The sequence below is a fragment of the Crocodylus siamensis genome, chromosome 2, assembly GCF_052110815.1.
Source record: "Crocodylus siamensis isolate JL-2025a chromosome 2, ASM5211081v1, whole genome shotgun sequence".
NCBI lineage: Eukaryota > Metazoa > Chordata > Crocodylia > Crocodylidae > Crocodylus > Crocodylus siamensis.
Genome location: NC_143396.1, coordinates 185213274 through 185231590, shown reverse-complemented (window position 1 = coordinate 185231590; position 18317 = coordinate 185213274). Strand labels below are relative to the sequence as shown.

At 43.6% G+C, this 18317-nt stretch overlaps 1 protein-coding gene across 1 annotated transcript in view; it reads right to left on the bottom strand.

The window, feature by feature from the left end:
* Window positions 1–6670: 6670 nt before the first annotated feature.
* Window positions 6671–18317, bottom strand: part of USH1C (USH1 protein network component harmonin) — a 94508-nt gene continuing 82861 nt past the window's right edge. Inside the window, exons 25-27 of the mRNA XM_090032570.1 lie at window positions 18171–18280; window positions 17431–17486; window positions 6671–8982 (exon numbers count right to left, since the gene is read on the bottom strand). Coding sequence (XP_089888696.1) covers window positions 8970–8982; window positions 17431–17486; window positions 18171–18280 — 179 coding nt within the window. The 3' untranslated portion in view covers window positions 6671–8969. The remainder of the gene's footprint in view (window positions 8983–17430; window positions 17487–18170; window positions 18281–18317) is intronic.

Below are 18317 nucleotides of genomic sequence, written 5' to 3'. Positions count from 1 at the left end.
GGGGCAGATGCAGCATTCCACAGAAGCACAGGGGGCTCCCCAGTGCATTTGGCAGCAGACCCAGAAGCGGACCAAAAGTACTTCCAGTCCACTTCCTGGTCCACTGGGGAGCACACAGGGCCCGCCCCCACCCCCCCGGCTGATGGAGAGAAATGGGGGGGGCCACCCAGCATGCTCCTTGGCAGACCTGGAAGTGGACCAAAAGTACTTCTGGCCCACTTATGGCTTTGCTGCCAAGCACGCTGGAGAGCCCCCTGTGCTCCCGTGGGATGCTCCATGAGCCCCAGCACCGCAGCACCGCAGCAATCATGAGCCACGCTGCTACTTCAAGATACGTAGAAAATTTTTTTAAAGCTGTGCCTTTGTCCAAATCGCGGAATCAACAAATCAGATTTGGATTTGGCCAAATCGAATCAGGGACAGTGATTCAAATCAACAAATCGAATCACTGTCCCTAATTTGGGCTGAATCTGAATGAAATAGGGCTCGTTTCACGCAGTCCTAATAGATGGGTACTATTATTTTCAGGCATTGGCATGACATATGTGAAACATGAAACTGTCTCCCTGTTGTAATTGCACTGGTGTGCAAGGCAACAAGATGGCAGGAGTCCCCATCCTCCATGCCATGAGACCAGGGTGGAGAAAGTTAAAGTGTGCGCTTTTTGAAAAAAAAATCAGCAGGTGATAGGCAACTTACCACTTGTCATAGCGTGCGTCACCAAAGTAATAAAAGGGAGTGCCTAGCCACACCGGAGCAAGGCCGTTCGTTACCCACTCCATTGTTACAAGGGACGCTAGCCTGATCATCCAGCCTCCACCTCCCGTCCGCGCCTAGCAACCGCCAGATGCCGTTGTACTTACCATGACATGTAAGCACATTGTATTCTCCTCGTTTGCTTCTGTCTTCTCTCACCCGCAGCTGCAGCCGTAAGTAATTAAAACGCTTCGATTTTTCTCATCACTCCACCTGCTCCTTGTCAATTGTTTAATCACAACAATGTGCAAGCCGGACTTGCACAACCCCACTGCCCGCTAAAAGTCCTGAAGCTTTATCTCCGGTCCTCACGCACAGCAGTAGCAGCGTGACAGAAACAAAAGTGCAGATGGGAGTAAGGCTCTCAAAATCACCTAGATGATTTAATAACATATATCACATTGAAAATGGTTGGGACTTAATTCTATAGACTGCTTAGCGTATGGCTACATAGCCAAATAAAAGTGCAAATGTAGCAAGAGTAGGCACTGGTTGTAATCTAACTAGTATAGGTGATGATAAAATTGAAGATACAGTGACATAGACTTCACTAAAGTCTAATAATGCAAGTTTACACCTGGAGTCTCTGATGGGCTTCTACAGCCCACAAATTCTTCATTCTTATTATTACTCACCTAGCTAGATTAAGTTAGCATGAGCATGGCCACCAGTGTTAAGTGTTACCATCAGAACTTCTGCTGCATAATTATACTCTTAGGAAATTTTGTAAGTCCCATCCAGGAGCTGTGATCTACATTTGCTGTAGCAAGGATGGGTTTAAGGGTTTGGTCTGCTTTCACTCCTTTTGAAGTTTCTGGGTAAACTCAAATTATTGTATGTTTTCATATACAACATTCATCTTCCCCCCCATCAAAACCAGCCCTTCAAAATTGGGGTGCACGTATTAAGCAGGGAAGCTGATTTTTGGACTGAGATAAAACACCCTGCTTTGATTCCTGCTCCACAGTGCAGCAGCAGTGGCATTACTATTTAGGCAGCTGAGGAAATCAATTGAATTAATAGATCATTGTTCGAGGGTGCTAGTTGGAGTCATGTTGGTCTAAGGACATAGGCAGACAAGGTTCTTTGGGTAAATGAGATATCTTTTATTAGATTAACTAAATAGTTGGAAATAATTGTTCTTTGCAAGCTTTGGGGTACAAACAACCTTCAGTTTCCTCCATAATGGCTTCTATCCTGTCCAGGAGAACACATTACAACCGTAGACTCTCCCTCTGCCTGAACAAGGGTGTTGTACCAGAAAGCTTACAAAGAACAATTTATCCAGCTATTTAGTTGGTCTAATAAAAGATATCTCATTTACCCAAAGAACCTTGTCTGGCTCGTTGTTTTTTACTCCAGAGGTGTTGACAATGGTGTTGAGAATCATTTCTTCTTTTGATATTCCTTTAACCAAGATAAACTTTCTTAGGGAAATTTTGCTGTGTGCTAGCTGTTTCTGGTCTCTCTCTTCCTATTTCACAGCCTTGGACACTCGTTAGCAGTTTTCAACAGACAGACTAGTCTGCAGCAGTAGCTAACATTGCAGCTTTTGGTTAAGCAGGACAGGGAGGGTCAGTCAGATGAAGATTGGGCTCTGTCCTTGCCTTCCATGATTCTGAAAAAAAGTCTTCATTCTGTCCTTCAAAAACATAGTATGAATTATATTCTGGGGCATGGTGGACATAAGAACATACGGTATTATTCTAAAGAATAAAAATAGTGAAAAGGGAATGAAAAGGGGAAAACAGAAACACCAAAAGGAGGGGTATGAGAAGAGAGGTACTTAGAGGAGCAGAAGGAAAAAAATGGGAACAGGGTGGGGAGGGCATCCTCAAGAATGCCTATGAAATGGATTACGTTGTGGGTGTTCTTGCCTAGTGGTTAGGCCACCAGAGAAGGGCCAGAGACAGGGCAGGGTCCAAACACAGGCCCAATCCAGGGTCAGTAATCTGATACCAAGTCACTAAATCCAGGGGAAATCCAAAGGCAAGGTCCAAATCACAAGCTAAGTTGCAGTTCAGGAGTCAGAGGCCAAATCCAATGGAAAAATCCAAAAGCTAAAGTCTGAGAACAGAGCAAGTGGGGTCAGGACACCAGAAGTAGTAAATTGCATAAAGGCAGACTGTCAGTAGGAACTGTTGGCTAGCCTGGAATCTGCTACCACAGCTGGCGCTAAATGGGGAAGTTGCTTTTCCAGCAGCTGATCAGGATGCCAAGACGGTGGTCAGCTGGAATCATTTGCTGGGTTGGAGCTGCCAGTCGAAGCCCCAGGCAGGTGTGGCCTACTAGGCAATTAGCACAGGCTGGGCTGCCCGTTAGGAACTTTGAGGACTGCAAGTATCAGCAAAAAAACACAACTTGCTGAAACATCTGGTGCAACAATTTCAGCATTCTCCATGAAAAAAATGAACATTAATCCCCTGGTTGCCATAGTAATAAAAGTTATAATTCAGAGGTGCTCTCTAGCATAGGAGACTCAGAGACAGTCCCTGAGTTAGAGAGTAGCTGCTAGAGCAGAGGCGGGCAATTATTTTGGGTGGAGGGCCATTTACTGAGATTTGGCAAGCCATTGAGGGCCACATGACAGGCAGCCAGGGGCAGATAAATATTAAAAAAAAATTTTTTTTCGACTAGAATGGCCTGGTGGGCTGCAGCTGGCCCTCAGGCCGCATTTTGCCCACTTCTGTGCTAGAGGGTCTGCAGAGCCTCGCCAACTGCTCTACAATAGAAATTATAGAAACTGTCACTTAGTTCTTTTCATTCATGCCTGTCTTTACCGAGCCTTATCAACACTATAGTCACCATATAACCAACAAAATGTGCACCCAGAGCATCCCCAGCACCCTCTGATTTTGGCAAACCACTTCAGAATGTATAAAGAGGTGACAGCAATTGATTAAGAAGAGAAGTGATTGCAAAGGATAAAGTTGACAGACAATACTGAAGAAACTTTAAGACAATGGGGCCAAATTTTGGCCACAATGTTTTAAGGGGAGGAAGGGGGACTTTAGATTCACCATCTTCTGGAAGAATCAGCTACTTTTGAAAAATAAATAAAAATAAATAATGGTCCGTCCTTTGTGCTGGTGCTAGCCACTCTGAGTCACCTGCCTGATGTAAAGCAGCCAGATCATGGCCACAGCCACCTATTTGAGAAGTCTGGTGAAGCTGGGTGTAGGGAACACTACTTTGGTATAAAGTGGTTAGTGCCAACTTCTACAGTTATACCTTCTGACCCTGGCACTGCTTTGCCAATTGGCAGCCTACAGCCTCTAAGAGCCATACATTGGTTGTTATATAATAACCCATCCTGAGCCCAATGTACCTGCTTTAAGAGCCAAGAAACAATGGTCACAAACTGACAAAGAGCAGATTTAGGCTAGATATCAGGAAAGACTTCTTCACAGTAAGAGTGGCCAAAATTTGGAATGGGCTTCCAAGGGAGGTGCTGCTCTCCCCTGCCTTGGGGGTCTTTAAGAGATGGCTGGATGGGCATCTAGCTGGGGTCATCTGACCCCAGCACTCTTTCCTGCCTAGGCAGGGGGTTGGACTCGATGATCTGTTAAGGTCCCTTCTGACCCCAGCATCTATGAATCTATGAACCCAGAATTGATGACTCTCGGGTTGGTATCATTACACACCATTTCAAATGTAGAGCAAAAAACTGCTTATAATGTTCTGAGATTACTGGAAGGAATTAATTATATAAATAATAATTATTAATATGCTCACCCAGTCTAAAAGAACCTACTATATTGGTTTGACTACATACCCACACATGTATGTATGTAAACATATAGAAAATATATATTATACTACTTTAAGGGGCACAACCTCAGTAAATAAATGTTTAGAGGAAAATAAGTAAAATGGAAAAGCTATAGCTAAAATCTTGGTTATTAAAATTATCAAATTGTATTGCAGTAATATGCATGAATCCCATTCTTTTCCTGTGTACATGCACGCACATACTCCAGAGCAGATGCAGAAGTCACAAGTCATTACTGTGATTCGTGCTTCAGTTCAGAGAGAATGAGGATGTGCCGAAGACATCAGTGTGACTAATAGGGCCAAGAAATTCCTGAGAGAATAGGAATGATTGTTAACAGTTCTGAGAAAATCTTCCTCTGTGTTATTATCCCATAGAGAGAGATAGTGGGTCTTAACAGTCTTAACCAAACAAATAGCTCTGAGAAACTAGAAATATTCCCTTTGAGACTTGAGTAAAAGGAAATTAAAAAAAAGAAGCTTAAAGCAGTGACATATTGTCAGTGAGACACTTAGACCTGTCCCTACTTAGTGCATCAGATCAGAATTTCCATAATCCCATAGGGGATGCTGTATAATCAACCGAATAAAGGACACAAAGTCCCAGTTAACCTACTGCCTTCTTTGAACAGCTGGTTTGATTCCTTACTAAAGAGCAGGAATAATTTACTATGGGACATATGCTCATGGGACGTCTGTCACAACTATCTGAAAACAATATGCTGGCAGTTCAAATGAACCCTGAAGTCAAACATCTTCGGGAAAAAATGAATAATAAAAGTAGTTTGAAAACTGCATTTCCTTCTAGCCTGCACGAGGTGCTAGATGGCTGGGAAAGGTGAAGAATGGAACCAGCTCCTAGACTTCTGACAGTTCGCATTAGTTGGAAAAATGCTTCGTCTGATTGTTTTAAACCGACTTCAGGTTTTAAAGTTCCAGTTTCTTTTCTCAAGTGCCTCCTTCCTGTGACCCATGTAATAGGTTTAATGGCACTATATAGATCCAGAACAAACAGATGCAACTCCTCTTTCAAAAGCCTTCAGATGCTTTAAGCAGCAGTATGAAATCCTTAAAATGGCTGCTGTTTCCTCAGTGGCTACTTGTGCACTGTAAGCGATGTCTGACTAAACCAAAGAATAGACCAGAAGGAGAGAGAAAGAATGGCTTAGGTGACTAGACAAGTAGACATGGCTCCATTGACAGCTCTGCAACAAGTCTCCCACATGAATGACTGGTGCCTCCAGAGACTAGGGGGTGGGCACAATTTGTGGGCGGCAGCATCAGCAGTGGGGTGGTGAGCGGCGACTGCCCACAGAAGCCAGCATCGTCATCAGCGTTGGGAGTTGTAAGCAGTGACCTCCCACAGAAGCTGGTGTTGGCTAGTGGCAACTGCCTGCAGAAGCCAGTGGTGGTGGCGGGGGCTGGGTGGGGTTGGCATGTGGCAACCACCCACACAAGCCGGTGGCAGTGGTGAGTGGCGACTGCCCACAGAAGCTGGCATTGGTAGCCAATCTCGGGGGGGCATCTGCCCCCCCCGTGCTGTCCCTACATGTTACCTATGGTTTCCCATGTAAGCTAGATCACTAATTTTCTGTTCTTCCATCTTCCATATAAAAAATGTGGATAAAAGTATTTCTTCTCTCACATTGCTTGATAGCTCACTTTGTAAGTTCTTGTAGCAGGGATTTATATTTCTGGGCAGTGTCTGACAGTAGAGGATAATCACAATTGGAGGTTTATTTTCATCATGCTACTGGTTAAAAACAGGAGGAGGAGCACATTTTACTACATTCTTCTTTCTTCATATGCTTGGATCATTTGAGCTCAGGGATGGATGTACCAGGTAAAGTCTGGCAGGGGAAATATTGGGTAGCAGCTGCGCTCTGCAACTTTCCCCCAGCAACTGGGCAGATTTTGTCACAAAAAATCTAGCAAGAGGTGACCTCTGTTTAGACTAGTGATAAGTTAACTCCCCGCTGTGCACTTGACATTTGACAATTTCTTCTCCAGCCCTGCAAGGTCTTCATTGCATATAGTGGTAAAATAAGTTATTCCAAACTCATTCAAATCTGTACACTCAGGAGATGCTGTTAACTACCATTACCACATACAAACCTAAAAGAAAGAAAAGGAAACATGGTGCTTGTATTTGGCAACAATAGTTTTATTTTGGTGCTATTTAGTTGAAAGGTAGTGTTTTTAAACTCCTAATATGTGTATTCTCCCCTGATGCATTAATTGGCATATTGAAACAACACTACATGTGAAATGAAACAAGACAAAACCGAACATCAGTTCATACATAAGAAGTTCAACACAATGGAACCTACTACTACAAGACCCATTTAGATTCTGATTAGTCAGGGATGTAATTAATGCCTTGTTATTTTTTCTTCTTTTTTATTTAAGACCCAAGTCCTTGTGCCCTGAGCTGGCAAAATTCCCCATGGGAATTCTGGATGGATAAGAAATACATCTTTCACTTCACAGTAGATTAGATCAGAAGTCTAAAGACCATATGAAAACCAATATATCAAATGGAACATATATAAATTTTTTCACATAACTGTTTTTTGAAGTTTGATCTAATGAATGTTTTAGATGAATTGGGATTTTTTTCTGCAGGAGAATCACACCAGTTTATATCTAGTAAGAGACTAGCCCTCTCTATTAACATCTACCAGGTGGTTAATCTGGCACCTTTTGCAGCTATTTAAGAAAGCATTTGATTGAGAAATCACATCTGATATAAAGTTTCAATTAGACTTTCTAGGTTTCAAAATGTCTGATTTTTAAAAAATAAAAATTGCTTAGATTTATACATAAATTTCTTTTTTGGGTAGAATAATCTGAGGAAGATTCTGTTTCAGTGGAAGAAAACGCCAAGACCTTTAAAATGGCTTCAAATTAATTTTACAAGTACAATTTTATCTGACAAACTATTTTATAATCAGGTTAATAAAGTATCCACAATATAAGGGATGTTAATTAACCAGAATACATATAAAAACCTACTTCCTATTTCATCAGATGCTACTGCTATTTTTTCAGAAAAAAGCAGTACCCTGGAAAAACTCACAACTCTCTGAGTTAGCCTACAAGGTGCCACATTGCCCTGCTTTTTCCTCCTGACTTCAGACTAACACAGCTACTTTCCTCTAGAAGACATATAGTTACTGATAAGAATATGTTATATTTTCAAAGACACTGCATCAGTACTTGCTTGTGTGAACAGTCTCAGGAAATAGTCATGTGAATAAGAGCTGCAGAATCAGACTCTTATTTTTAGACAAACTCAGTCTCTTCACCCACTAGTGCCTAAGAGATTGATTTTGCTATTTAAATGCAGACTAAGTGGCACCTCATACTGGGCATGTCTACACGAGATGTTTATTACAGAGCTGATTAATTAGGTCCACAGTAAACATCTCCACGTCTACACATGCAACACTATTAAGCCAGAGTAAAATAATTTACACTAATTAGTACACTAATTTATTTGTATATACATATACAAATACTATCCTGTGGCAGAATACTTTACTCTGCTGCAATGCACGTGTAGATGCCAGTCGGGGCTGCTCCAACCCAGCTCAACATGCTGTGGTTCTGGGCAAATGTGCAATAAACTCCTGTGTGATATGCACCGGAGTTGATTGCTTCACGCTAATTGCACATGTAGATGCGCCCTCTGTGACCAAGTCTACTGATTTAAATAGGACAGCTCACTGAGAATGGAAATGGGTGAAATGCAGTTCTGTGGAGCGGAAGACTCCAGTCCTCTGAACCACTTAAACCCTTCTAAAACATTCAGTAAGCTTTAGTGGTACCTAAATATTTTGCACAGGGATGTATTTTATTCTAAACATGTAAAAGAAGCAGAACGAAGCCTTGAACTGCTTACAAGGACAATCTCTGTAAGTGCTAACAGAAAATCCATACACCTATGCCCCAGCAGAAAACCCCTACAAAGATTGGGTACAAACTGTCAGTCACCCCTGCCCAAGCCATCACGTGAAACTGCAATCACACTGGAAATGTGAGAATAGATGTGCTTTAAATTCCTATGGGCGTATGCTGGTGTCTATTTCTAGGCAAACTGCTGGTGTACTTTTGAAAGCTGGTTTGCAAAATTTGGCCCCAAAAGCCTTAAAGAAAAATATATAGCTCCTAACAATCTTACAGAATAGCTTATTGGTATTGGCAGCATTCTTCAGTTACTAATTGTCTCTCTCACACCTACATATTCTGAGTCCATGGAAGGCTTTGAAGTTACATAAATTGCTCAAAGCGTCTAAAGGCCAGGCATCTCTCCAGTGCTGTTCGATTCTAAAGTCAGAAAATTCTCTTGTATAATTTGCAAAGCTATTGATTTCACATTTTTGAATCAGCAGCTTTCTTCAGAGCATAGTCTTCGTTTCTTCAGTTTTACCTTCTGTACTTTAAAAAAAAGTCCTGGAATAAAAGAAAGAAACAATTAGACCACATATTTTGAAGTTTACAACAAGCAGCATCTGGCATAAATCCTAAGTCATTCATTTGGGTTTTTATTGTAAGAACTGACAGCAAAACCACACAAACCTCATGCAAACCTACATAAGAAGCCCTACCTTATCCTCTAGGGAGGACTATAGTTATATTTAGACAAACCATGAATAAAAATTTCTATTGTAAATTCGATTTGTGAAACAAGTTAATCTTGGGACAGTCACTGGATATAAATTGCAACAGAGTGATATAAACAAGCCCTCAATACAAAGACAGAAACATGAACGGTTGCTGATAGGCACACCAAGATACAGTATGGAGAGAAACTCTTGTTCTTTGGACAAGCCTCATGGGAATAGTAATTTGCAGTTGTTTAGATAATTAAATCAAGAGTGGTGCTGAGAGATGATTCATTCATTTTCCCTACTGCCTGTACCGTAGCTGGCTCTCCCAATGGGTAAAAATCCAATGCCACAAGCTGCTGAATGTTTCTATGGAAGTGGTTGTAAACCTTTCTAGACCAGTGGTGCCTGACCTTTTTTACCCCATGGGCCAAATAGAGGGCTGGATGGACAAGGCAGCACCTATCTGGATGTACAGGGAGAGTGGGGGCATGACTCGTCCCCAATCTGGCCACATGAGGAGGTGGAGGGCTTCGCCTGGCCTTGATCTGGCTGTGCACATGGGAAGGAGTATGGCCCAGCCCTGATCTGGCCATGGTGGGGAGAGAGAGTGTAGCTTAGCTCCAATCTGGTCACGTGGGGTTTGTGAATTTGGCAGCAGGGGAAAGGTGGTAATATTAATTGCCACTGTTTTGGGGCCACCAAAAGAAATTTCCTGACCTGTGGGGACTCTCATGGTCCAGTTCCATGGGCTGGGGGTTAGGCACCTTTGTTTTAGACTCAAGGCACTTGTTAGACTCAAGGCATACCTAATTATACTCCTCAGAAAATGCCAAATCTTAGTTTTCACTGGTTTGTTGACTACAGAAAAAATACTATAGCAATTCTTCAGTTGTAAACAATTCATAAAGATCACAATGGGTCAGAACATTTTTGACACTACAGGTTCCTATTTGAAACCTCTGGGGTTATCTTGTGAACCGTGTGCACACCAAGCACTGCTAAACCCGGTTAGGAATTACTCACTGATCTAGGGAGGTTTCTGGACACAACAGCACCCAACACGTGACAGCATACAATTCCTGTGCATATGGTATGTATTTTTTTGCGGGAAGTAGGGTAACTAATCCAGAACCAGGGAAGGGACAGAAAAAGAAAAGCCACAGAGGCACCATGAATCACAGATGGCATTTTCCTTTTACAGTGAAATGGGAAATGCAGTGACATATTGACACACTGACACCAGCAAATAACAGCCTCATTTTACTAGGCTGGAACCCTAGAGGGCCTGGTGGCGCAACAGGTTTTTAACCAGATGGACCAAGATATCTGGTAGAAAAATAGATTCTGCCAGCATCGAGTGTGATGTCTGCCTGCTGCACAGCTTTTTGCCCGAGGCAACTTATTTGCTGTAGATAATACACACAAAATACTTCTCTCTGTTTATATATGAGAGAAGGTGCATGATAGAAAGAACCCCTCAAATCCCACTGCCTGCTTCTTGTAGGTGAATTAGCTTTTAACATGTTTGCTAGGACTCAGTATTAGATAGTAAGTATGTGTCTGTCTAGCTCATTACTCACAGAGAAGTACAACAGGTAATGTCAAGCTCAGACAGTAGTGTAATGATGGGTGAGTGAGTGCGGAGGAAGTTCTGCATGCTGCCTAAGAGGAGGGGGTTGAAATGCAGCCGGAGGGTGCCTCACCCTCTTGTCCCCTACCTCTACACCTGTCCCCACCTCCTGGACCTTCACCACAGCAGTTCTGGCTCCAGCAGCAAGAAGGGCACGGAAGTGGCACCAATGCATGGTGCAGGAATTGTGGCTGGAGGTTCACTGCTGCTACTGAGGGGACTGGACCTTCTTTTTTTGCCTCCAAAGCCTAGTGCTATTCTGGCCACTCAAAACACATCAGCAAGAAAAAAAAGGTGACATTTCTCTTAGCGGTAGTAACCCTCTGGCCACTTTTCTTGTGTTGCCACTGCTCTGCTCTCCCCACCCCCAAAGCCAGAGTTGCTGCAGGGATGGTTCTGGGTGCGCAGGGTGCACTACTGCCCAGTTCTGCTTCTGAGCTCATAGTCTGGTATAGGCACTACAACGCCATAGAGCTGGGCTGTTTATTAAGGCACAGTAAGAACATAGCTAGCCCCTTCTACCTCAAATCTCTCTCCATCTCCCTTGAGGAAACTTCCTGCACTCTCCAGTTTCCCTACTGATCTTCAGCTAAATCCAAACACTCCAGCCCAGCAGGGCAATCAACAGGTTCTTCATCCTCCCCTGAACAGCATGGGCTGCTGTGCCTCCCTCCCCAGGAGGCAGCATCCATGCCCACCTTCTACCACGTGTTCCTGGCTCTAGGACAGTGGTTCTTCAACCTTTAATATCCGAGGCACCCCCTGTCAGGCTTAAGGCACCCCTCCATAGCTTTTGTGAATCGAGCCATACCCCGTTAAAAAACCCCACAAATGTACTTATTACAGGGATTACCTCTTTGCAGAAGGTGCCAGCAGAACCGGTGGGAAAGCAGCCATGTAAGGAGAGCCTGAGCCTGCCCCTATCTGCTCATCTCTTTACACCTGAAGCCTGAGTCTGCCTTTATTTGCTTACCCCTTCAACTTTCATGCAGCACCCTTCAAAGGATCCCATGGCACCCCTGCTGAGAATCACTGCTCTAGAAACTCTAAAATCCCAGGGTCCATTTGTCCTCCATAGCATAGCTTCAGCCTAGCCTGCTTCTTACCAGGGCATCTTTTCCTTCTAGCTGGCCTCCTGCTGTTGGTGGTGAGCTGACTCCAAGGCCTGCCTTTCCATGAGGCTTCTGCATAGTTTCCTCTCTGGCCTACAGACAGATCTCATTTTCCTGGCAGGTCTACTTTCCATCACCTTTATCGTTACTTTTTTTAACAAGAGAGGCACTACAGGTACAGCTGAGCCATAACCCTCTAAGAAGGGCCAGCTCAGCCCAAATAATGAGGCAGTGGTTAAACTTCAGCAGGGGCACTGGTGGGGAGCGGGGGAGTACCATGCCTTAGAGACACCTATTGAGGCATCTTTCCCCAATGAGCCCCTGTTGTGCTGGTGGGGAGGGCGTAAGTTGCTACTGCCCTTAGAAAGTTGCTGAATGTACTTGCCTATGCACTCACCCAGTCCTGATAGATTAGATGAAGAAAACCATGAACTCCTGTTTCTTAGCTGAAAAGCAGCATTAGGAATAATAGAGAAGCAAGCAATTCATCAAAGAAATGTTCTGAATGAGCGTTTTATTTCTGGACAACAGACAGGAGATATAAGAAAGTGATTGTACTGTCATGTGGTTTAAGAGGTAATATATTGTCTCTTCAAACAATGAGCCAAAGATAACAAAGACAGATGTAAAGGCCAATACATGAACAGCTGTGAGAAGACAGAAGCTGAAAGCCCTTGGCATTCTTCTGGATAATCCAGAAATGCTTTTCCCTTCAGTTTTCTTCACACAAGGTTATTTCACTCTACACTTATTTTGGGAAATGCTTAACAACCCCTAATAGGGAGTGGACAGGAGCCTAGGATAGCAATTCAGAGAATATGGCACTTCCCCATGCAGATTATTTTGTATCAGTGGTGCCTAACCGTTTTGCCCTGTGGGCTGGATAGGCAGTGCCAGGTCTGCCTGAAAGCCAGATCTGGCTGGTGGACTCCATCAGGTAAGTGGGGCTGGTGTGGCAGGGGCCTGACTATGCTGTGGAGGGGTGCGCAGCCTGACCGTGATCCATCTGCTTGTGGCAGTGGGGGGTAGGAAGCAGCTTGGCTCTGATCTGGGTGTGGGAGGGTCGGGGTTATGGGGGGGACAAGGAATGGGAGCAGAGGAGTCAGAATCCATCTGTGGGGGGCAGGGACAGGGGCAGGTAGCCTGGCTTTGATCCAGATGTGGGGTGGGGCAGCCCTGATCAGGACATGCAGGGGTGGGGGATGTGGAGCATTTTAGACCTAATCCAGACATGTGTGGCAGCAGGGTGGAGAACAGGGAGCAGTCTGGCCCTATCTAGAACTGCACGGGGTAGGCCCAGGCCTGATTCCACTGCACAGCCATGGCCCAGGTGGGACTGGGTCTAGCCATGCGTAGTTTCCACTGCTCCCCTCTGCCATATTTTGACCCATGGAGATCCCTGCAGTTCAAATTCCAGGGCTCTGTGAGCCAGATTTGCGTTTCAGGCTGAAGGTTGAGCACCTGTTTTAAATCACCTACTCTATATATACATAATTTATTATTCTGCCCCTTCCCCAAAGATGCCCCAAACACCTTTCAGAAATCAACAATCCAGGAATCACTCTTCCTAGTTTACAAATACGTTACATCACTGCTACTAACTGGAGAAGAATTCTATCAGTCTTCCATATCCTCTATCCCATACTTTATAGAAGCTCCTTGTTGCATTTTGTCTATGAAAATGTAAACTATTTCAGGCAGAAGCTGCATTGATCTATGCATTTATAGTGCCTAGTACACAGAGGCCCATTTTTTGTTGAAGACTAGATGCTGGCACTATAAGTATGTCAAAAATAACCTTTTAAGCTTTAAAATAAATTTAACCTTTAATTAAATAAAAATTACCATTTTCCTCTTCAATTTGATCTTCCTTTTTCTTTAGGTTTGAATTATACCCATCTCATTTGATACTTTACACAAGAACTTTCTTGGAAAACTTCCATTTAGAGGTGCACCAATACACTGGTCTGATATCAGATTGGTACCAATATAAAAAAAAATTGTCTATATTGTATATCAGCTCAATGGGGCTGATAATTTGGCTGATAAATGCCCGTGCTGCGCTACAGCCGCAGGCCAGCATGGAGCAGAGTTGGAAGGGGAGGAGGGAGGGAAGATGCATGGAGGGGCAGATCAATGCCCCCCACTGTGAGGGAGGGGGCAGGGCAGGGGCAGGGGGTAGAGACATGACTTATAGGATGAGGGCAGCTCCTCCCGCTGCTTGTACCTGGGAGGGTGGGTGCGGGGGGGGGAGGCATGTGCCCCAGGATCTGTGTGGTGTGTGGTGGGCTGCAGCTGCAGAGACAGCTGGAGCCAGCACTATGCAGGGCTTTTCTTGCTGGGGGCTGGGCTCGGAGCAGGTGCCAGCAGCACTGCGAGGAGGCTGCAGCCACTCCACATTTCACCACAGCTCCGCTCCCAGCCCCATGCCACTGCCTGGTGCAGCCCTGGCTTTTCCCGGCGCTTGGGTGGAGGTGGGGCGTTCAGCAAGGGCTGCGCCGGGCAGTGGCATGGGGCTGGGAGCGGAGCTGTCGTGAAATGTGGAGTGGCTGCAGCCTCCTCGCAGTGCTGCCAGAGCCTGCTCTGAACCCAGCCCTCAGCAAGAATAGCCCCATGCAGCGCTGGCTCTAGCTCCACCCCATAGCTACAGTCTGCCCTGCACTGCGCAGATCTGGGGGCACACGCCCCACATCCCTGCCCTCCTGGGTGCAAGCAGCGGTGGGAGCTGCCCCCACCCCACAAGTCTCATCTCTGTCCTGTGCCCCCCACCCGGCTGGGCAGTGTCTGCTCCTGCCCCTTTCCTCACCACGGGGGCATTGGTCTGCCCTCCCCACCCCTTTTTCCTCCCCTGTCCCCTTCCACCACACCACCTGATGGGAGCTGTATCGGATATTGGATTGTTATCAGCCAATATACCTCCTTAAATACTGGCTATCAGTATTGGCCCCAAAATCTCTATCGGTGCACCCCTACTTCCATTTCATTTCTTTTTTTTTTTTTAAATGAGAGAGAAATATATAGATTTTTAAAAGAAGCAGCTGATTTTTTTCCTCAGGGAAAAGACCAATTTTGCTAAAATTATCTTGTTTTCTATCAGTCAACTCATCAGGCTAACATTCATCTGCATCTGTCAGAACTGCCATAGTGCTTCTGGGTGGTTGAAGTTTGGGTATTTTCTACCCCTGACTCTTTTATTGGCCAGACTTCTTAACAGACATTGCCCATTTTGTAACACAGTGATCTTTATGGACTGAGCTGCCACAGTGCATCGTGGGAATTATCATGACTATGTTGATGAGCAGTAAAAATTACAATTATCAAACAGTTCTGCTGTGTAGTCTTAATTTTTCCTGGCCATTCATTTCTAATTCTCTCTAACAATTACCCACTCTCATCTGATTGTCCTCCCCTGGGTCTCTGCTGCAGGACGTGGGGAAGCAAAGGCAGCTCACTAACAAAACATGCCTGAAAGAAGTGCTGCAATGTTACATCCTCCTGGCCTAAGCTACCACTAGGATCTGAGCCCCATGGCACAGTGGGTTACGTGGGCACCTGGTGCTGCTTCCACTCACTCTCTAGGCTGACTCTCCACAACTGGAATCCTGCAAGCAGCTCTGCACCAGCAGAATAAATGGACAGTTCTACTACATTTAAGGCAATACACAGTCCACCTGACTGACCCACCAGAGAAAGAGTGCTCAAGTTCAGTCACTTAAACAGATTGACAACCAGATCTTTACTACTATATTTCTTTTGGTCGCTATAATCAAGTTGTCTAAACATCTGTTTTCCCACAATGCTCACATGCTCTTCAAACTAATAATCATCCAAGTCTTGTAGTTATGCAACAAAACACTATCAGCTCAGAGTGTAGCTCAAAGGCATGATTTTCAGTGCTGCTAAGTACCTATACAATTCCCATTGACTTCAAATGAGATTGCAAAGGCATCACATGAGATTTCAAATGAGATTTCAGTGCATCTGATAACCTGGCATTTAAATGTCCTGATTGTGTTGATCCAGCAGCATTCATATGAAGCCAAGAACCAAGGGGAAATCTGTAGCTGCTGTAAACTGGTGAGGCTTGACTGAAGTCAACAGAACTATGTTGATTTATACAAGGTGACTATGTCAGGCCAAATTCCTTTCTGCCTCTGTGGGCTCAACTCCAGGCCAACTGTTCCCTGTAATTTGTTTGATGCGGTGGTGAATAATAATGTGTAGCAATTTATATCAGCTAAAATATGCAATCTTCAGGCCTACACCTCTAAGAGAAAACATTTTGAAAAATGTTAGATTTTTCAACAGCTAACACAATGATCTGTACCTTATGTGGGTGTCAGGATAGTGATGTGTGACTGAACACACATCTCACAATCTCCTCAAAAAGGGGCTAGGAGAATATCTATTTATTTTGTTACTTTAGAAGTCCCACCCCAGAGAAAAAGCCCAAATGTGTCTACTGTTGTTTCATGGTATGTATGTGTACACTACTTAGTATAGTGAAGCTCTGATCTCTGTTATTACATGTAGGCATTACAGGAATATAGATGTAAGCTTTCTTATCATGTTTGAATACAATTAGAAAAGGCAAAAGCCCAAAGAACACTCCAACATGCCATGGAAGAAGACAGGCTTTGGCATGCAATGCACAGGCAGGCACATGCTTTGGAAAAGAATGCATCCTCACAATGAAAAAGTACATGTTAACCCAGTTCTGGCTATTCACCATGAGGGAATACTGCAGTGGCTACATCTGCAGGAGATACCCTTGTCTGTACACAGGTGCACTGCCTTCAAAAACCTTTCTGTTTGTGTTGGGGGTGATAGCTGATGAGGGAATAGTAGGGCTAAATGTATAGGATATGAAAACACAAATAATGATGAAAGTTATTTCCTTACTTGTTCCTTATGTATAGGTATTAAAAACATTTTACTGTAGTTTCTGAGTCAGAACCTCAGCTGTAGCAAGAACTATTCCGGTTTACAACCACTGACAATCTAGTCCTCTATATGCCGTGGGTGTTAGATTTAACAAGACATTTCCACTACCTGATTATTTGGCATTGGTATGTCAAGAAAAGTAGAAAACAAGGCCTTGCCTTTCAAAATATTTCTTAAAATAAACCAACTGGCGCCCATCATGTTCAAACCTCTGGTTTTCTTTGTTTTATAAATACCCTGGGAATTCTTTACACCATTTCATTGGGTTGGATAATTGTAATGTTCATGAAGTCTACATCTTTGAGTGCCTAAATTATTTTTAAAAATGGTTTTGAAGTGACTTAGACTCCGCAGTTAACCAGGCCCTTCTGGAAAATTTTACCACAAGTGATTAGTGACCAAATGTTATTTTATTTAGGCAAATACAGTAATTCAAGTTGAATAAGAAATTTAATTAAACTTTCAACTTAAGTCAGCTTTGTATAATTCATGATAACAGTTAGCCATCATACAGTACAAGAGGATGTGTATAATTAATACTCCTTCAGTAAAAATATCTGCAAGAGCTGTTTCACGCAATGGGAAATGAAGTATGTATACTTACATTTCATCATCATATTCCTTTGGAGGAGATGCTGCAATGACTAAGTCAATCCAGTCCTGCATAGGGAATGCATTGTTGTTAGAAGAGGTGTAAGAAGCCAGAAAATGTAACAGCGTCTTGTAACAGGGATCCTTAAAAGGACTGCTTTTACTAGGCAGTTTTAACTAAATTAAGGACAAACATAAGGGGGCAAACTCTGCTGTCATAGGCGGAGTCAGTGAGCCAGAAATATAATGGAAGGATACCCTATGTGATAGGAAATTAGAGAAAAAGCTGCTGTATCACCATGGTAATCCTTTACGGAAAGTCATAGAGGGATCTAGTGCTGAAAGAGCATGGAGAGGAAGGTGGCAGCAGGCTGGAGGTTTTATAAGCCCATTAATTTTAAATTTCATACTTAAATGGGGTGGACCTGTGGTGACCCTTAAGGTCTCTTCCAAGTCTCTCAATCTATAAAAAAAAAAATCAGTACTTTGGAACAAGCCCTTTGAACATCTTTGACTTGATAAAATTTCCATTTAGAAGATGTTCATTATAGACAAAATGTGAAGTAGTTTGGGCATCTTTACTAAGGATCAGATAAATTAAGATGCTATAAGAAATTTCCTGACAATTCCCAAATCTTCTTCACTGTTGTCATCACAGAAAATATACTGAGGATGGAATGCATTAAAAATACCCACAGGACTGCTGAATGTCTTTCAAGGGATGCAGGTGATGGGAAATACCTACTTACTTACCCCACCCATGTTCCATGCTCTCGATAGAGTTGTCTGTGCTTCTGCCAGTTTAGCATCAACTAAAATCTTTCCATTTACTGCCATTATTTCATCCCCTTTCACTATGCCGCCTGGTGAAAGAAAGGCCTAGCATAAAATATCATGTAA